The sequence below is a fragment of the Bacillus rossius genome, chromosome 17, assembly GCF_032445375.1.
Source record: "Bacillus rossius redtenbacheri isolate Brsri chromosome 17, Brsri_v3, whole genome shotgun sequence".
Lineage (NCBI taxonomy): Eukaryota > Metazoa > Arthropoda > Insecta > Phasmatodea > Bacillidae > Bacillus > Bacillus rossius.
Window position 1 is genome coordinate 9765617 of NC_086344.1, and position 22642 is coordinate 9788258.

At 42.8% G+C, this 22642-nt stretch overlaps 1 protein-coding gene across 1 annotated transcript in view; it reads left to right on the plus strand.

Annotated features, from left to right (window-relative positions):
• The window catches only part of LOC134541024 (uncharacterized), a 52354-nt gene extending 31567 nt beyond the window's left edge, over positions 1–20787 (plus strand). Inside the window, exon 4 of the mRNA XM_063384164.1 lies at positions 20245–20787. Coding sequence (XP_063240234.1) covers positions 20245–20472 — 228 coding nt within the window. The 3' untranslated portion in view covers positions 20473–20787. The remainder of the gene's footprint in view (positions 1–20244) is intronic.
• Positions 20788–22642: the final 1855 nt, after the last annotated feature.

The following is a 22642-nucleotide window of genomic DNA, read 5'->3' on the forward strand; positions in this document are numbered from 1 at the left end:
TAAACTATTTAAAGCACACTAAAACGGTTAAAGCCAAAGAGAATTTGAGAGCGGCCGCTGAAAACTAATAATTTAGAAACAACTATTCACCAAATCGAGGCCAAATAACATACGAGTACCCACCATGTATCGTCGTCCGTACACGTTGCACATTTACTATCACGAAAATTATGTAAACTGAAAACTACAAGATCAGAGCAAGTTACCACCTAAACCTAACTAAAAATATAAATGAAAGCTAAGAAGTTAAGCCGGTAAGACCTTATATAGTTATGCCCTGAGCCAGGCGCGCATGCGCTGAACGGCGTGGGGGGGGGGGGGGGGGGGGGGGAACACAAAAACAAGGGGAAGGGAGCGATGTCTCACAGGGGGACGGAGCACTAGCTGAAGGAGGGGGAGGGGGAAACGTCCATGCCGCGCCAATTTAGATTGCCGCGAGTTGTATCATGTCACTCAGTTGAGACGTGATAATATAACAAGTTGCATGTAGCAGAGAAGAGGTTAAGGACTTGACCAAACACAGATGTAAGCCGGAAGGCTTTTACAATACATTATGTAGATACTAACTGTTAATCATCGGTAATTGTTAATAATCCAGTCACAAACTATTAAAAATTTTCACGTCTAACATACAAAAATAATAATTATTCCGTGTAAAATTATACAAATAAATATGTTGTATGAAAAACTATATTACACATGCTACAGAAATAAAACTAACCGAGTCAGGACATGTACAGAAATAAAATATGCGAGACACGTGCATCATAAAAATTTATAGGTACTGGCCGGAAATTGAGCCCATGCCACGCACCGACTAGTGTACGTGGTAAATAAGATAATATTGTTACGACCGCAGGAGACAAGCCTGCGACGCGCGCCAGGTTCGGAGCTGGCTGGCACTGCCACTGACGTCACGCGCCGTCCACTGACGTGAGGCATGCCACGCATGCCTGGCCGGATTACAAGGGTCCTCGCTACCCCCCTCCACTCCTTGCGCACCCTCTAGCTTCGGGCTATTGTCGCCTTTCAGCGGCCTGGGAATTCCGGGCTTGCAGAGGCCGCCGCGAGTAGTGGCGTGAATAGGCGTCGCTGTTCTGGGTGTTTCGGGTGTCGGGTTGGCTCGGGATGACGCGACACGTCACAGCCACTCTCGTCCCTTCTAGAAGGACGCCCCGGGTATATTAGCGACAACGCCGGCCTCCGCGGGAGTTCCGAGGGTACTGAGAGCAGCGGAGAGAGTCTCCCCCTCGGGGAGTGATACTGGCGATACCCGTGCCATCAGCGAGAGGTGAAGAGGGCAGGTGGCCCTTGCTGAGCGAACCAAGTCTATCGGGAGGCGGTACCTGCGAGTGAAGGCCTGGCGAGCGATAGTTGGGGACTGTACTGCGGCGCGGTGTGGGTGAGTGTGCGAAGGAAGCGGACAGAGGCGGACAGAAGAGCGAGCCACTGTCGAGCCAAGCTCCAGTGGAGAGTGTTCATGTTTCAATGATCAGTGTAAGACTAATTGTTGTGGACAGAAATCTCTAGTGCAGTAATCAAATTTATAGCATAGACATTAGTAATAAATAAAACTGTACTAATTGGGCTATCCGTTACGAACCCAGTAGTTCTCTCCACATAAACCGTATCAATATAATACAAATAATGTGGTACAAATAATAATTTAAACTAAAAACACATCATAATTCATGTGTGTCGGGTCAGATTTAAATAAAGCCGCCCGTCACGAACGCGACTGATGTTTGGTTTCGCCAGGGAACGAGGATTGAGGATTGAGGATTGAGCTTTGCTACGTGCGAGAATATGACGGGCGCACAGTAACTGCAGGACATGCATGTCATAGACGCATTCGAGACGCATACAGATACCAACAGTAAATGTGACCGTGAAAATGTCCAGTATTAATTTCAATAGACTTTACGCACATAATAAAACTTCTTTTTGTAATCATTTATTGTTATAGAAAATCACATTGAGAAAGAACGGGTCGGGAACGGAGTCGCGCTCTCTAGACTAAAGAGCAACCTGCCTACCAGCTGGGCCACAACACTATATCCACTGCCTGACATCTGGGTCACTGCCTACCAGCTGGGCCACAGCACTATAGCCACTGCCTACCAGCTGGGCCACAACACTATAGCCACTGCCTACCAGCTGGACCACAATACTATAGCCACTGCCTACCAGCTGGACCACAACACTATAGCCACTGCCTACCAGCTGGACCACAATACTATAGCCACTGCCTAACAGCTGGACCACAACACTATAGCCACTGCCTAACAGCTGGACCACAACACTATAGCCACTGCCTACCAGCTGGACCACAATACTATAGCCACTGCCTAACAGCTGGACCACAACACTATAGCCACTGCCTACCAGCTGGGCCACAATACTATAGCCACTGCCTAACAGCTGGACCACAACACTATAGCCACTGCCTAACAGCTGGACCACAACACTATAGCCACTACCTACCAGCTGGACCACAATACTATAGCCACTGCCTAACAGCTGGACCACAATACTATAGCCACTGCCTACCAGCTGGGCCACAACACTATAGCCACTGCCTACCAGCTGGGCCACAACACTATATCCACTGCCTACCATCTGGGTCACTGCCTACCAGCTGGGCCACAGCACTATAGCCACTGCCTACCAGCTTGGCCACAACACTATAGCCACTGCCTACCAGCTGGACCACAATACTATAGCCACTGCCTAACAGCTGGACCAGAACACTATAGCCACTGCCTACCAGCTGGACCACAACACTATAGCTAATGCCTACCAGCTAGGCCACAACACTATAGCCACTGCCTACCAGCTGGACCACAATACTATAGCCACTGCCTAACAGCTGGACCACAACACTATAGCCACTGCCTACCAGCTGGACCACAATACTATAGCCACTGCCTAACAGCTGGACCACAACACTATAGCCACTGCCTACCAGCTGGACCACAACACTATAGCCACTGCCTACCTGCTGGACCACAACACTATAGCCACTGCCTACCAGCTGGGCCACACCACTATATCCACTGCCTACCATCTGAGTCACTGCCTACCAGCTGGACCACAACACTATAGCCACTGCCTACCAGCTGGGCCACAACACTATAGCCACTGCCTACCAGCTGGGCCACAACACTATAGCCACTGCCTACCAGCTGGGCCACAACACTATATCCACTGCCTTCCATCTGGGTCACTGCCTACCAGCTGGGCCACAACACTATAGCCACTGCCTACCAGCTGGGCCACAACACTATAGCCACTGCCTACCAGCTGGACCACAACACTATAGCCAATGCCTACCAGCTAGGCCACAACACTATAGCCACTGCCTACCAGCTGGACCACAACACTATAGCCACTGCCTACCAGCTGGGCCACAACACTATAGCCACTGCCTACCAGCTGGGCCACAACACTATAGCCACTGCCTACCAGCTGGACCACAATACTATAGCCACTGCCTAACAGCTGGACCACAACACTATAGCCACTGCCTACCAGCTGGGCCACAACACTTTAACCACTGCCTACCAGCTGGACCACAATACTATAGCCACTGCCTAACAGCTGGACCACAACACTATAGCCACTGCCTACCAGCTGGACCACAATACTATAGCCACTGCCTACCAGCTGGGCCACAACACTATAGCCACTGCCTACCAGCAGGGCCACAACACTATAGCCACTGCCTACCAGCTGGGCCACAACACTATTGCAACTGCCTACCAGCTGGACCACAATACTATAGCCACTGCCTAACAGCTGGACCACAACACTATAGCCACTGCCTACCAGCTGGGCCACAACACTATAGCCACTGCCTACCAGCTGGACCACAATACTATAGCCACTGCCTAACAGCTGGACCACAACACTATAGCCACTGCCTACCAGCTGGACCACAATACTATAGCCACTGCCTAACAGCTGGACCACAATACTATAGCCACTACCTAACAGCTGGACCACAACACTATAGCCACTGCCTACCAGCTGGACCACAACACTATAGCCACTGCCTACCAGCGGGGCCACAACACTATATCCACTGCCTACCATCTGGGTCACTGCCTACCAGATGGGCCACAACACTATAGCCACTGCCTACCAGCTGGGCCACAACACTATAGCCACTGCCTACCAGCTGGGCCACAACACTATAGCCACTGCCTACCAGCTGGGCCACAACACTATAGCCACTGCCTACCAGCTGGGCCACAACACTATAGCCACTGCCTACCAGCTGGACCACAACACTATAGCCACTGCCTACCAGCTGGACCACAACACTATAGCCACTGCCTACCAGCTGGACCACAACACTATAGCCACTGCCTACCAGCTGGGCCATCACACTATAGCCACTGCCTACCAGCTGGGCCACAACACTATAGCCACTGCCTACCAGCTGGGCCACAACAATATAGCCACTGCCTACCAGCTGGACCACAACACTATAGCCACTGCCTACCAGCTGGACCACAACACTATAGCCACTGCCTACCAGCTGGGCCACAACACTATAGCCACTGCCTACCAGCTGGACCACAACACAATAGCCACTACCTACCAGCTGGACCACAACACTATAGCCACTGCCTACCAGCTGGACCACAACACTATAGCCACAACCTACCAGCTGGACCACAATACTATAGCCACTGCCTAACATTTGGACCACAACACTATAGCCACTGCCTACCAGCTGGGCCACAACACTATAGCCACTGCCTACCAGCTGGGCCACAACACTATAGCCACTGCCTACCAGCTGGGCCACAACACTATAGCCACTGCCTACCAGCTGGGCCACAACACTATAGCCACTGCCTACCAGCTGGGCCACAACACTATAGCCACTGCCTACCAGCTGGACCACAATACTATAGCCACTGCCTACCAGCTGGGCCACAAAACTATAGCCACTGCCTACCAGCTGGGCCACAACACTATAGCCACTGCCTACCAGCTGGAATACAACACTATAGCCACTGCCTACCAGCTGGACCACAACACTATAGCCACTGCCTACCAGCTGGACCACAATACTATATCCACTGCCTAACAGCTGGACCACAACACTATAGCCACTGCCTACCAGCTGGGCCACAACACTATAGCCACTGCCTACCAGCTGGACCACAACACTATAGCCACTGCCTACCATCTGGGTCACTGCCTACCAGCTGGGCCACAACACTATAGCCACTGCCTACCAGCTGGGCCACAACACTATAGCCACTGCCTACCAGCTGGGCCACAACACTATAGCCACTGCCTACCAGCTGGACCACAATACTATAGCCACTGCCTAACAGCTGGACCACAACACTATAGCCACTGCCTACCAGCTGGACCACAACACTATAGCCACTGCCTACCAGCTGGACTCCAATACTATAGCCACTGCCTACCAGCTGGGCCACAACACTATAGCCACTGCCTACCAGCTGGGCCACAACACTATAGCCACTGCCTACCAGCTGGACCACAATACTATAGCCACTACCTAACAGCTGGACCACAACACTATAGCCACTGCCTACCAGCTGGACCACAACACTATAGCCACTGCCTACCAGCTGGACCACAATATTATAGCCACTACCTACCAGTAGGCCACAACACTATAGCCACTGCCTACCAGCTGGGCCACAACACTATAGCCACTGCCTAACAGCTGGACCACAACACTATAGCCACTGCCTACCAGCTGGACCACAACACTATAGCCACTGCCTAGCAGCTGAACCACAACACTATAGCCACTGCCTAACAGCTGGACCACAACACTACAGCCACTGCCTACCAGCTGGGCCACAACACTATAGCCACTGCCTACCAGCTGGGCCACAACACTATAGCCACTGCTTACCAGCTGGGCCACACACTATAGCCACTGCCTACCAGCTGGGCCACAACACTATAGCCACTGTCTACCAGCTGGACCACAATACTATAGCCACTGCCTAACAGCTGGACCACAACACTATAGCCACTGCCTACCAGCTGGACCACAACACTATAGCCACTGCCTACAAGCTGGACCACAACACTATAGCCACTGCCTACCAGCTGGACCACAACACTATAGCCACTGCCTACCAGCTGGAATACAACACTATAGCCACTGCCTACCAGCTGGACCACAACACTATAGCCACTGCCTACCAGCTGGACCACAACACTATAGCCACTGCCTACCAGCTGGACCACAACACTATAGCCACTGCCTACCAGCTGGACCACAACACTATAGCCACTGCCTACCAGCTGGACCACAACACTATAGCCACTGCCTACCAGCTGGACCACAATACTATAGCCACTGCCTACCAGCTGGGCCACAACACTATAGCCACTGCCTACCAGCTGGGCCACAACACTAGCCACTAGTCAGACAAAAGGTTCCACAGTAAACCGCTTACTACTAGCGTAGAAACGTATACTATGATGTGACTTTTTCGTGTTAGGATTAAGGGCCACCAGTTAACTCATTGCAGGGCCACACTGTGTCAGTCAATGTCCGCGCGACGGACCACCCATGTCGCCCCATCGACCGTCCCCCCACCCCCCGCCGCCATCATCTACGCAGGGTCGTTTTATTTTCGTCCCGACCAATGTTAGCAGACTGGAGAAGCAGTAAAAATATGCGTTTGGTAGACATCCCCGCAACACACGCGCTACGCGCACGCCGTACCATGCCTTGACTTCGACGAGGTTGTTATTGAAAGACTAGTCCAAAAATAGCGCTTGGCCTCGAGCCTAGGTACCCTGGGTTCGATGCCTGTGCATAGCGGTAAATGTAAGCCGCATTGTGTAGACACCAACTGCTAATAGTTGGTACTAGTTAATAGCCAAGTCAGGGAAAATTTATTAATTTAAATACATGTAGTATCTTATTAAATAATATTATTGGATTCACTTCGTAACTCTATACGCATTGTAGTATAGTAAACGATGTGAAATGGGACGAGCAGCCGATGTGCGCCAATTGTTGTACAAACCACAGTGTATAGAATATTCAGAATTCAATTTCTATACGTGTACACTTCTTGTTATTGTTATGTGGTAAGCTATGTGTTGCTATACTTGTTTAACTTGGATACCACTGAATGAAGGTGTACACATAAGCGTGGGCAGTTACTCAAATCGCTATCACCAAAATAAGGGATATCCTGTATGAATACTAGGGTTCAAATAGGCACAATAAAAAGAATGTGTTTTGAAAATAATAATAAACAAAATACTTTATCAATTGTTTGCAGAAATTGAATAAAGGCTGTTACAGACTTTGCGTAACTCACAATAGGCGCTGTGCTAGCTTTTTAAAAAAAAAAAAAAAAAAAAAACGATGTGCTGAATCTTTTAACATCTCGTCATCACCACCACTATACATATAAGTACATTAAAATTTAAACTATTTGAAAGTTACTTATAATAACAAAGTGGAAGATTATTGGTGGATTAATGAAACAGCGCCAGACGCAGCAGACTGTAACAAAAAAAAAGTTATTGGATAACAATAATTGTAATTTAAAAATATTCGATGAAATTTTCTGCATCTTTACTTGCGTGTTACAATCAAAGAAAACTCTCAAAAAGGTTAACTGAAAATTTAATTGCAAAAATGTAATGAAATACCCAAAAATACATTACTCTACGCATACTAAATATACCATTGTCCAAACAAAATGTTTGTACCAATATTTTTACCATTAAATTATTAAGTTTACATTTAGACCTACCAATTACCATTCACCACACTACATAAACATATTACAAATCTAAAAAGTGGCCGCATAAAATATTTTTTAAGTTAACGTAACATATAAACTTAATGCCTAGCTTTAACAAAATATAAATTGCATTTACAGTCTTTAACCCGGGTTATTTTGGCATTATTAAAATGTATGTGGTCCTGTGGGGCGGAGCTCATTAGCTGGATGCATAGAGTAAGTAAAGGGCTGGATGTATCACAGCATAGGCACGGCCATGTAGATAGTACTGGAAACTTCCTATCCTTTGCCTTGGCGTGTATCCTTGGCTTAGAGAAGCTAGCGGTGGCCTGCGAACTAACGGCGCTAGTAGTAGTGGAACCCATCATTAACATTGTGATAAATGGGAGTTTCATATAAAAGTAGGTATATTGTTCAAACAACGGTTTCGTTTTAAACTTCGGGTAAAGTTTATGGATTTTAATTTATTTGGAAGCTTTGTAGGGTTTGAATATATAGCAATAACGTGTGACTCTGCCGCAGTTGTCAGTTAAAATTTTAATCTAAGAAGACTGTATGTAATGGATATTTCTTCTACGACTATTAAGTCAGCTGTTTGGTGAGGTGGTTAAATGCATAGGCTGAATCTGCGGGTGCGGGTTCGATACCCGCTACGATATTTTTATTTTTCCCTGTTTTAGTTTTTTTTTCGCAAAATTAAACTATTAATTACAGCAATTAAATATGTTTAAACAGTTCACTAACTACAAATGATGCTTAGATTTACACTATTAAATTGACAGATTAACTATAGGCACAGTTTTATAGTCTCCACTTACATACTCAGGCTTATTAGTGCTATGGAAAAACAAAATTGATAACTAATTGTTTCTTGTTTATTAGATTTGGTTTGTAATATCTATATTCTTGGAAGTGCATAAGTATTTCCTGTTTATTTTTTGCCCGGCAACTATTTAGGTATTAACTTTGAAAAAATTACAATTTTAACACTGTAAATATATTACTAAGATTAATTTAGAGATTGTGAATATTTATTTAAAGAACTATGTTTTGTACGGGTCGTTACCACAACGCCGAAATACCACAACAGTAGGGAGAGCGTGCCGACTCTGGAACATAGGCGAGGGGGGAGCGGGGTAATCTTGGGATTATCCCATTTTTTATGGTTTTTTACGCATTTTTTATGGTTTTTTATGTGCAAATCCAGTTTTTTATGCGCTAATCCAGTGGCTAATCCGGAGATCCGCAAATCCGCAAATCCGCGAATCCGCAAATCCGCAAATCCGCAAATTCACAAATCCGCAAATCCGCAAATCGCAAATTCGCAAATCCGCCATTTTGTATTTCTAGAAATTTCCACCAACTTCGAATCGTGACGTCATTATTCTGTGTCGTCTGCTGGAGGCCGCCATCTTGATTTTTACTGGTCGCCATCTTGTTTCGTCTGCTGGAGGCCGCCATCTTGATTTTTCCTGGTCGCCATCTTGTTTCGGCTGCTGGAGGCCGCCATCTTGTGTGATGTCATATAGTTCTGTTGGTCGCCACCAAGTAGCAGCAGGTATTATTTTATTTTAACTAAAATATTTTCAGTGCCGAGGCTGGGATTCGATCCATGGGACGTGAAAACGTCCAGGATGTCGTGGTTACGAGGCGAACGCCTTGACCACTAGACCACGAGACCAATTGGAATATGGTGGAATAAATAATCTATATATGCTATGTACTGACGGCAAGTTTATGATAAATGGGGGGAGGGTGTTTTTGCCTTCCTTAATGCATACCTAAGGCGCCACATTTGAAATTAAAAATTATTATACAGCCGCCATCTTTAATTCCAGCACAGACTACCAGATGGCGCTAAATTCAAAAAATTAGTTGCCAGAGGCGCCGCCATCTTGGTTCTCAAGTTGGCTGGTAGATGTCGCTAGTATCGCGCGCCAAATTCAAAAATTAGTTGCCAGAGGCGCCGCCATCTTGGTTCTCAAGTTGGCTGGTAGATGTCGCTAGTATCGCGCGGCAAATTCAAAAATTAGTTGCCAGAGGCGCCGCCAACTTGATTCTCAAGTTGGCTACCAGAGTGTGCCACCGTCGCCATCTTTATTTCATATTTCAGCTGCCAGGGCATAGCACCATTCGATAGATCGAATGCTAATCGATATATTTACTTTTATTTCATATTTCAGCTGCCAGGGCGCAGCACCATTCGATAGGTCGAATGCTAATCGATATATTTACTTTTATTTCATATTTCAGCTGCCAGGGCACAGCACCATTCGATAGGTCGAATGCTAATCGATATATTTACTTTTATTTCATATTTCAGCTGCCAGGGCGCAGCACCATTCGATAGGTCGAATGCTAATCGATATATTTAGTAACAAGTGTTGCTACCAGAGGGCGCGATATTTAAATTTAAAAAATATTACAACCTTTAAACAATTCTCCGCCATCTTGGATTCAACAGCCCCACCATCTTGGAAGCACATGATACACCCAAGGACTCGTTCCAATACATGCACAGAGTGCACCGAAAAGATTGTTCCCTTACATGCACAGAGTGCACCATATTGAATGATCATGATATGTGTTCCTTTATATGCATCAGAAGCAGGCATAAGAAATATTTTCTTATAGGCATACTTTAGTGTTAGCTTTCCTGTAATGCATTTAATAATAGTGTAAGCTCATTATTATTATTTAGTGATAGTGAATTTATAACTATGATGTGTAGTCTCATTCTCTTCATCTCGACGTGGCGGAAGATTCTCTGGAGTGTAAGCTGAAAAAAAAAAATAAATAAAAACTTGTGTTTGAATTTATAGTGGTATGCTGCTTTCCACATCACCTTAGAGACTATGTCTCAGGAGGTACAGCATTAGATGCGTTAACTCCTTTTTTTTATACATGGCGAGTTTCCCCGAGAGGCCTATTTTCCATGTTTAACAAGGGCGCAAGCATTATGCTTCACCGTCACTCTCTCCGAAGCCGCTGTCCACTCCATCATCTGGCTCCACTTGCTCTTGAGCCTCCATTACAGCTTCAAAGCATGCTATAATACCGTTGTAAAGGTATGTTAGAAACTCGTATTCCTCTGGAAATGCAGCGAACAAATTGATCGCGGAGACCTCTAGATGGTGTACTATCGCATCTATATTCATGCCGATGCAAGCATGAAGCGCATATTCAATGCAATCGCGCATTTCCTCAAAAGCAGCCATGTTCATTATGGAATTGTCAGAGACAGAATGAAGACTATAGTTGACCTGGTCTTGACGGAAAGATGACATGCAACAAAGTTTAACCACATTAGCATTTAAAATCAGGATAGACTCAAATTTACTTTAAATTATTAAACAGACTAGCATTTAAAGAAAACTATCAGATTCACTATCTGAACCGTGTAAATAAGATGAGTGCAATCTCTACATGTTAAACATACCGATGGTTTTATCTCCACATGCGCAGTACAGTAGTGCATGAGTTCTGTCCAACATTCTTAATGTTTTATGGCTGAAGGGGGAGTCAATGAATCGAAGTTGGTTGCCATCTACCCAGTTGGCCACTCCGAGCGGAGGAGGAGTTTGGAGTGCTGTTGTTTTCCTACAACTCGACTCGGAGCAGCAATGCTTATTGAGCGTACCAAGGTATGAGGATAGTACAAAAAAAAATAAACTGGAAAATTATAAAATAAAAAAAAAGTTAGAATCTCTTATTATGTGGGGAACTCAAATTCAGGGATCTAGACGGTAATGTCCCCATGGAAGCGTGCTAATTCCATCATCGGAAATGCTCCGCTTGTCGTCACCTGATGACAACGCCACCTTAGTCACGTGTTCAGTACAAACAATGTGATTTCGTGAACGAAAATGATATTGAGTCCCCCAAACCCGTGAATTTGTTTGCAAGCAATCCAGATATTGCTCAAAAAGTAGCGAGCTGAGTACACTGGCCTTCACACCCTTGGCTTTAAGCGTAAAAGCACCATCGTCCATCTTGTATGCATAAAGTTTGGGGCGAAGACCAACATACTCAGTAATGATGCGTCCAGCGGCTTCATCCTTCATGACACCAGTCATGCCGTGGTTGACTGATGGAAACCTTTGAGCATTATCTGGAGCATAATTCGAAGTGTCGAATCGAGAAGCCAAATCGGGGAGAATCGAAGAATACACATCGCGACACTCGATGTGGTACAGAAGAGAATCGGTATCTGAGTAAAGCAGGTGCAGAGATGGAAAGGGAAACTTAACCTGCATATAGTTATAGTGGAAATCATAGAGATGCAATTTGGATCAATCTAAGATGGCCACACCAGTGTAAAGGGGTTTGTTGAAGATTACCGAACCTTTGGCTAACTCAATGAGGACCAGATTCTCATCGACGATCCGCCTTGCCTTAAATGACGGACGACCTATCAACTCTGCCGCACCATATATGGTATCGTACCGCGAAACCACACGTATGTCACGCTCCCTACGCGGCGACTGCAAAGATTTGCCAAAAATGGAATTATTCATTAATTTATAGAAGGATTTCTCAAAGGGGTTCGCTGCCTGAGCACGGCAATTCAGATTATACCGTACGTACGACGCCATCCAGGATTTTTGTTCAAAGCGCAAAACACGATGAACATTGTCAAGAACGGCCCCGTACGTAAGGTAGTGCTGCAGTGTTTTTGCATGTAAAACATAGTTCTTTCGCGGTACGATACCATATATGGTGCGGCAGAGTTGATAGGTCGTCCGTCATTTAAGGCAAGGCGGATCGTCGATGAGAATCTGGTCCTCATTGAGTTAGCCAAAGGTTCGGTAATCTTCAACAAACCCCTTTACACTGGTGTGGCCATCTTAGATTGATCCAAATTGCATCTCTATGATTTCCACTATAACTATATGCAGGTTAAGTTTCCCTTTCCATCTCTGCACCTGCTTTACTCAGATACCGATTCTCTTCTGTACCACATCGAGTGTCGCGATGTGTATTCTTCGATTCTCCCCGATTTGGCTTCTCGATTCGACACTTCGAATTATGCTCCAGATAATGCTCAAAGGTTTCCATCAGTCAACCACGGCATGACTGGTGTCATGAAGGATGAAGCCGCTGGACGCATCATTACTGAGTATGTTGGTCTTCGCCCCAAACTTTATGCATACAAGATGGACGATGGTGCTTTTACGCTTAAAGCCAAGGGTGTGAAGGCCAGTGTACTCAGCTCGCTACTTTTTGAGCAATATCTGGATTGCTTGCAAACAAATTCACGGGTTTGGGGGACTCAATATCATTTTCGTTCACGAAATCACATTGTTTGTACTGAACACGTGACTAAGGTGGCGTTGTCATCAGGTGACGACAAGCGGAGCATTTCCGATGATGGAATTAGCACGCTTCCATGGGGACATTACCGTCTAGATCCCTGAATTTGAGTTCCCCACATAATAAGAGATTCTAACTTTTTTTTTATTTTATAATTTTCCAGTTTATTTTTTTTTGTACTATCCTCATACCTTGGTACGCTCAATAAGCATTGCTGCTCCGAGTCGAGTTGTAGGAAAACAACAGCACTCCAAACTCCTCCTCCGCTCGGAGTGGCCAACTGGGTAGATGGCAACCAACTTCGATTCATTGACTCCCCCTTCAGCCATAAAACATTAAGAATGTTGGACAGAACTCATGCACTACTGTACTGCGCATGTGGAGATAAAACCATCGGTATGTTTAACATGTAGAGATTGCACTCATCTTATTTACACGGTTCAGATAGTGAATCTGATAGTTTTCTTTAAATGCTAGTCTGTTTAATAATTTAAAGTAAATTTGAGTCTATCCTGATTTTAAATGCTAATGTGGTTAAACTTTGTTGCATGTCATCTTTCCGTCAAGACCAGGTCAACTATAGTCTTCATTCTGTCTCTGACAATTCCATAATGAACATGGCTGCTTTTGAGGAAATGCGCGATTGCATTGAATATGCGCTTCATGCTTGCATCGGCATGAATATAGATGCGATAGTACACCATCTAGAGGTCTCCGCGATCAATTTGTTCGCTGCATTTCCAGAGGAATACGAGTTTCTAACATACCTTTACAACGGTATTATAGCATGCTTTGAAGCTGTAATGGAGGCTCAAGAGCAAGTGGAGCCAGATGATGGAGTGGACAGCGGCTTCGGAGAGAGTGACGGTGAAGCATAATGCTTGCGCCCTTGTTAAACATGGAAAATAGGCCTCTCGGGGAAACTCGCCATGTATAAAAAAAAGGAGTTAACGCATCTAATGCTGTACCTCCTGAGACATAGTCTCTAAGGTGATGTGGAAAGCAGCATACCACTATAAATTCAAACACAAGTTTTTATTTATTTTTTTTTTTTCAGCTTACACTCCAGAGAATCTTCCGCCACGTCGAGATGAAGAGAATGAGACTACACATCATAGTTATAAATTCACTATCACTAAATAATAATAATGAGCTTACACTATTATTAAATGCATTACAGGAAAGCTAACACTAAAGTATGCCTATAAGAAAATATTTCTTATGCCTGCTTCTGATGCATATAAAGGAACACATATCATGATCATTCAATATGGTGCACTCTGTGCATGTAAGGGAACAATCTTTTCGGTGCACTCTGTGCATGTATTGGAACGAGTCCTTGGGTGTATCATGTGCTTCCAAGATGGTGGGGCTGTTGAATCCAAGATGGCGGAGAATTGTTTAAAGGTTGTAATATTTTTTAAATTTAAATATCGCGCCCTCTGGTAGCAACACTTGTTACTAAATATATCGATTAGCATTCGACCTATCGAATGGTGCTGCGCCCTGGCAGCTGAAATATGAAATAAAAGTAAATATATCGATTAGCATTCGATCTATCGAATGGTGCTGTGCCCTGGCAGCTGAAATATGAAATAAAAGTAAATATATCGATTAGCATTCGACCTATCGAATGGTGCTGCGCCCTGGCAGCTGAAATATGAAATAAAAGTAAAAATATCGATTAGCATTCGATCTATCGAATGGTGCTGTGCCCTGGCAGCTGAAATATGAAATAAAAGTAAATATATCGATTAGCATTCGACCTATCGAATGGTGCTGCGCCCTGGCAGCTGAAATATGAAATAAAAGTAAATATATCGATTAGCATTCGATCTATCGAATGGTGCTGTGCCCTGGCAGCTGAAATATGAAATAAAGATGGCGACGGTGGCACACTCTGGTAGCCAACTTGAGAATCAAGATGGCGGCGCCTCTGGCAACTAATTTTTGAATTTGCCGCGCGATACTAGCGACATCTACCAGCCAACTTGAGAACCAAGATGGCGGCGCCTCTGACAACTAATTTTTGAATTTGGCGCGCGATACTAGCGACATCTACCAGCCAACTTGAGAACCAAGATGGCGGCGCCTCTGGCAACTAATTTTTGAATTTGGCGCCATCTGGTAGTCTGTGCTGGAATTAAAGATGGCGGCTGTATAATAATTTTAATTTCAAATGTGGCGCCTTAGGTATGCATTAAGGAAGGCAAAAACACCCTCCCCCATTTATCATAAACTTGCCGTCAGTACGTAGCATATATAGATTATTTATTCCACCATATTCCAATTGGTCTCGTGGTCTAGTGGTCAAGGCGTCCGCCTCGTAACCACGACATCCTGGACGTTTTCACGTCCCATGGATCGAATCCCAGCCTCGGCACTGAAAATATTTTAGTTAAAATAAAATAATACCTGCTGCTACCTGGTGGCGACCAACAGAACTATATGACGTCACACAAGATGGCGGCCTCCAGCAGCCGAAACAAGATGGCGACCAGGAAAAATCAAGATGGCGGCCTCCAGCAGACGAAACAAGATGGCGGCCAGGAAAAATCAAGATGGCGGCCTCCAGCAGACGAAACAAGATGGCGGCCAGAATAAATCAAGATGGCGGCCTCCAGCAGACGACACGGAATAATGACGTCACGATTCGAAGTTGGTGGAAATTTCTAGAAATACAAAATGGCGGATTTGCGATTTGCGAATTTGAGATTTGCGAATTTGCGGATTAGCGGATTAGCGAATTTGAGATTTGCGGATTTGCGGATTAGCCACTGGATTAGCGGATTAGCCACTGGATTAGCGCATAAAAAACTGGATTTGCACATAAAAAACCATAAAAAATGCGTAAAAAACCATAAAAAATGGGATAATCCCCGGATTACCCCGCTCCCCCCTCGCCTATGTTCCAGAGTCGACACGCTCTCCCTACTCACAACTCCGAACGTACAATAACGCCGAATACCATAACGCCGAATGTCAAATTGACCGCAACGCCGACAGCTAGAAAACTGCTGTGTACCACAACGCCGAAATACAGTAACGCCGAAAAATGTTTCTGCGGGGAGGGGTGCCACAGGAGCAAAATAAAAAACAATTGAATGAATTTGTGTGCTAACCTTACCTAACCTAACCTTTGTGGCAGTCCTACAATGACATTTTTCGGCGTTAATGTATTTCGGCATTGTGGTCATTCGGCGTTGTGGTACACAGCAGTTTTCTAGCTGTCGGCGTTGTAGTCAATTTGGCATTCGGCGTTATGGTTTTCGGTGTTATTGTACGTTCGGCGTTGTGGTATTTCGGCGTTGTGGTGCGTCCCCGTTTTGTACTCTTGGATAGTTTTAGTAATTCATTGTTTTACTGGAAAAGTAATATTTGTGTTGGTTTTCTATTCTCGTTAGTTGTTGAATAATTTATGATTGGAATTATGATAGTCATTCTATCAACTTTACTAGATGAAGTGGGTTCACAGTAGTTGACAATGTCTGTCATAATGCAAACCTAATGAGAATATGGGTGTTAAAGTAACTGTACACGTGTGCACATGTGCATGTACAATTACATATAATGAAATCACTAGTTAAAACATATTTTAAAGTGTTTGCTACTAACATTAAGGTACGATAACACCATTTTGTAAAGTTGTAAAGGCATCTACTGTAGAACTATTTATTGACCAAAAATGTTGATATACAATATATTATTCAAGTAATTAAATATTCTTATAACCTTAAGCAACTGCTGGCAATTTTTTGGCAAACTGTTTGGCTGGTAATCAATTTTAGCCTAATGGTTTTAAATCATTATTGTTTTGCCTATGGTGCCATATCCACATTATTATTTATTAATTTATTATCAATGTACGAGTTGGTATCAGGGAATTAATGTGTGTGACAGTTGCACGTGTATTGTAAGGAGTATGGATGTGATGACCCAGGTCTGTGGTCATAGGGCAACATGGTTTAATGGAAGGCTGTTTGAGGCATGGGCGTCGCAACCGGGGAGGGACGGGGGGGACACGTCCCCCCAATAATAAATGTCTTCAATTTCGTCCCCTCCAATAATATATTGAGTTTCGTAGTTATATTAAAAATATGATTTCTGTGATATAACCCATTTGTTGCGCATGGTGCATTTAGTCCAATCGTGGTAATGTGAGCACTGTGTTTTTACAAATTTGTTCTCTGAAAATATTTTTTATAAAAAATAAATTATATATTGCAACCAACTATAATTAGAATATTTAGGAAAGAAAAATGCCTAAAAACCACCTTTTTGCACCTTCAAACCCCAAGTTTTCCCGGGGGAGGACCCCCGGACCCCCCGCTTTTTTCCAGGGGATGGATATTCCTCAACAACTAAATCAATTGAAGTCCCATCCAAAAAATATATCCTTGCTACGCCCATGTTTGAGGTACTACTATCGAGTGCTTATGTCCCCAGCGGCAGAGAACAGCCTGTACTACATTTTTATATTGTTGCTACCTTTTTATATTGTTACGAATGCAAACAGGACCGCGACACGCGCCAGGTCCGGAGCTGGCTGGCGGCCCTGCCATGCTACTGGAGTCACGCGCATATCACGTGGCCTCCACTGACGTAAGACATGCCACGCGTGCCTGGCCGGATTGCGAGGTTCGTAGCTAACCCCTCCCCCCTCTGCAACCCCCGCAACGTCCTGCCTCGGCGCCGTTATCTATCGTTGAGCGGCCTTGGGAATTCTGCGGGCCACCGCGCGGAGTGGCGTGAGCAAGCGACGCTATTCTCGATGCTTCGGGTGTTGGGCCGGCCCGGGATGACGCGACTCGTCACAGACGCTCTCGTCGGTTCGAGAAGGGCACCACACGCCGGCTTCTGCGGAGCTCCGAGCGAAGGGAAGTGAGACATCGGCGATGTGAGTGAGAGTGGCGCGACTGGGTTGCGAGAGTGCGGCGACTGAGTGGCTCGTTGCACTGTTGAGCCTAGCTACAGTGACTAGTGCGAACAGCAGAACCTTACAGACAATGAGTGACTCGACAATAAAAAAATTTTAAGTGCTAGTGATTTGTGATCGGACAATTTGAAGTACAATTATTTATTATTAATGTAACGATTAGTAATTAATTAAACTGTAATAAAAAATTAATTGGTCTATTACTTACGAACCCAGTTATTCCCACATAGGTCTTAACAATATAACCTTTAATACTCCAATTTATTTTTTTTTAGTTGAACAAGTAATTTGATATTAAATGCTCTTTGTGAAAATCTTTGTTATGATTCAGTGTCATGAAGTTACTGGCTTACTTCACTTTCACTGACGCTTTTTGCCTAGTATTTATTTAAAACTTAACTAATGTTATAGTTGTCCTTTTGATGACTAGAGCCCCTGTTTATAATAACCTGCAGGTCGTTAAAAGTGCAATAAAACTAAACAAATGTGTATGATCATATTATTTGATTGATACGGTCAATGCTGGAACTAATTAGAAATCATGCTTGTGTATAGTTGTAAATACACATTAATTTATAAGAGCTGTTTATAATAAATTAGAAATGGAAATTAAAGCGAGTTTTCATTAATTTAATAACGTGCAATTAACGCACCTTACCATGATTTCCTATTCATGCGTCAACAGATAAATTACCAGGACATTGACCCAGAAATCAGTAAGCCTGCTGTTTCAACATTTTCAAACCATCTTTGGTACTTGGCTCCTGAAACTGTGGCTCTATCCTTATTTGAGAACATTGTTCCAACCATGGTTAAGAAAAATATGGTTCAAGTTAGGCTGGAAGCAGACAAAAAAAAATAGAAAATATAAAAAAATTAACGAGGTATATTCTGTACCAAAGTGATTTTTCTTTCTTTAAAAACGAGTTTTCATCTTTTGTAACAAAATCTTTCTTCGTGAGATTTTCTCTCAGCCCTGCGATTTCCTCAAAAAAGACCCTTCAACATGGAAGGATGATCCTAGTTATAAAAATGGAATTGAATAACTTGATAAAACACTTGTTGTGAATGATGCAGAGAGAGGTTTCAAACTAATTCAGGGTTACAGTTAAAAGTCACACAAAATATTAAAGGAAACAATTAGTTTTACAGATGGTTGCCGAAGACCAAAACCAAACGCTACTAAATCGTATCTTAGGAAAAATTTATGTTACATGTTTTTTTCACATTATGTTTTGATCCTATAGAATCTATTGCTTTAAAAAAAAGTGTATTCCTTATAGAAATTGTTGGGTTATTAAATATACTTAATTTCTCATGTATTTTAAGGATTTTTCCAACTTCAAGTAGTCTAGTAGTTGTCCGATTCAAGTGAAATTTTGTACAACCTTTTTTTTATTATTATTAAAACATGATTAGGGGGTGGGTGCAGCAATTTTAACTTTTGGAAAATAATTTATAGCTGAGGGTCACCCTAGTATTTAAAAATATTGTTTATTTTTTATTAATAATTTAATTTATAAATATTTGTTTGTACCAATAGTCACATGATTATGGGCAGCAAAGCAATTTTTCATGACAAATGTTTTACCAAAAGTAATGGTTGAAAAACATTTAAAAATAATTTTTACGCATTAGACCTAGGAACGAAAAGGCTTAAGATTTTCCAAGTTAAGAAAAAAATTCAAATTTACGGGGATTCAGTCTTGAGTATTTCAATTTTCGACAGTTCTAAGTTACCTGTTTTTTATCTTAAGGTTTCCAGAGATTTGGTATTTTTAATTTGTGTATTTTTGAGAATTGAATTTTTTAACTGATAGTTATAAATTATAACTTCATCCCAACATATTTCAAAATAAATATTTTGGAGCAGAGGTTACTGAATGTAGAATGCATGCGAGAACTCGAGGAGAGCCAAGTTTAGCGATAACCCATGCAAATGTGGTTATAAGTCAGAGGGTAGTATATGAGACGCAGTGTGTTGTATTATATTGATAAAGCGTAGAGCAAGGTGCAGGTGACGAAAAAAAATGTAATAATGTGAAAGGGTAAAATGACATTTTCTTAGTTGAGGTTTAACATTGCAGTGCATTTACGAGTAGAACATAGAGAATGGCCAGGTTGACAAGAAAGCAGTGTAGGAAACATGGCATGCAGTTGTGTGATATGAAAGTCCAAGAGGACGGAAGGCAGTGGATGACGTGCGGTGTGATGTTGCAGGAGGTGGACGAAGAGAACATCGAAGACGGTCCAGGTGTCGACAGGACCGCAGGGGCTGCGTGCAAGTCTGAGGTGGACATTAACGCTAAGTTTGAAGAGTTCTGGAGGATGGGCCGAGAGAAGGCCAAAGAGAAGAAATCCAAGCGGGGCACCAAGGAGTCACCGCAGGGGGCTTGTGGCAATGTGCCCAACACCAGTAGGAGTGACGATTCCCGACCCTATATTTGAAATATCCAATTCGAGTGACTGTGATTATGGCAGTTTGTTGGAGCCCACATTGAATAGTGCTGAAAGACATTTCTAGTGCCAGGAGTTGTTTTACATGATTACAACATTCAAGCAAAATTACACTTTTTTTTTTCATTTACTTTTTCCTTAATTAAACTGTACTTATTTATATTTTTCCATTTTTAGGATAATCTTGTATGTACAAACTGGTTTAAAGATGTATGTTTAAAAATTAAATGAAGTTGTATACAATTAGATTACTATCTGTAAAAAATATATTGTGGATGTAATGGTGTGTGTACACTTCATACAATATTTTGATTGTTTTTATCATTTATGCAACGTTCAGTAATGTCGCAGTCACCTGGAAATGTAGCACAGACAGAACAGACGAGTGTATGCAGTTATCTGTGCTTTCCGCGGATCCACTTCTCCTGGAACAGCTATCATGCTCACTTCTAGCATCTAGTGTCCAAGAGAACCCTTAAAATATAATTGTATTGTAACAGATACAAACATCGGACACAAAGGCATGAACTTTTAACATAGCGTACGCAAATTTCAGCCTGGTCAACAACGCCAACATCCTGACAAGAATCCACATTGAGGACAAAAGATTTAGCCGCCTGGATTTCTATAACGATTTCTTGTTTAACTTGACGTGCACATATATTTATTAATTTATTTATAGTGGTTTTTGACAAAAAGGTAACAAGCCTACTTCGACCCTTACCTTTTCCTGAGTCTTTTCTTTTTTTACTTTCAGTAATTGCCTCGGATATGTAGGCCCATACTTCGACAACAGGACAACTAAATTTAAAAAGTTTCCGTGATTCTGTTTCTGGTTGTCGTCAGCGATATCTGTTCATGAGTACAAGGCCTCACTTTTTCTACGATAAGCAATGCCTTGTTTAGATATAAATAATATTATATCAATTATTATTTTCAGGACCAGACGCCTATTGGAAATCTCTTGCATATTCTTTCGCGTGAGATGTTGTTCCACATTTCCCTTTTTTTTTTTTTTTTTTTTTATGCTTGCTTGCTGTAAGCAGGGCGACACGGCTAACTCATGACTGTGGCTTTCCTCATGTTTAACGAGTTGCTCATAAATATATTTTTTGGACGGAGTAACACCATCAATAAATGGACTTCTTCCTCCTCCTTTTTTTTGTGTCGTCAGACACAAAACACATGCAGGCAGTACAAAATAGCTTATTTAATTCAAGAGAATAAGAGACAGATTCTCGTCGAATCAAAGTTCCTGTTGGTAACTTTCGGTAGTAAACCCGATTTCCATCAAAAGGCAAACTGTTTTTATCACCCGAAGGTTGGATAGGGTGAACAGATAAGAAACTTAATTTCTCAGCAGTCGTATCATTTTTTCTTGGCGGAGCAAATTCAGAAAGTTTTTGAATTTCACTGTAATCATAGTTTGTAAATGTAAGTGGCTTTAGCGCAACGCTATCGATATTTTCACTAGCTCCGGTATCGCTAGAAATTGAAGTAATTGTATATTTAAGATTAGAAATGCATGCATTTGTTTCTTGTGATGCTGTGTCCTGCGTGATTAGTATCGGTACAGCCGCCGCTGCCATGCTCTGTTCTGAACTACTGGCATGCGAAACTGAATCCAATTATTCGTCTGATTCAACTATTGATGATGATGATGATGAGGGTCCTATAAAAATAAAATAATGTATATACATATTTGATAGCCATACACATTCACAAAAATTCATTGAAATCGGTTGCACGGTTTCTGAAATTTAATAAAAATCCGCCTTTTTTCCTCTACAACAATAAGAGTAAACGGAGCCTCATTACAAAATTTCAGCTATATAGGTCCCAGGGTTCGGGCTGAGCATTATTGAGTTAATCAGCCAGGACTTTTGTATCTATTACATTCATATTTCTAAAAATTGAGCATTCTCTAAAATATTCCGTATCTATCTGTAGCTTAAAATTTATACAACTGAAATATATATATATATATATATATATATATATATATATATATATATATATATATAAAGACGTAACTTTGGCTTAAAACAGGTAATTTTGCCAGATTTTAGAATATAAAAAAGGAATTAAAAAGTGAAACTACAGGTAAAACTAGCAAATATGTAAAGCTTTGTTAAATTAGAAAATAAAACAACTGTATTAA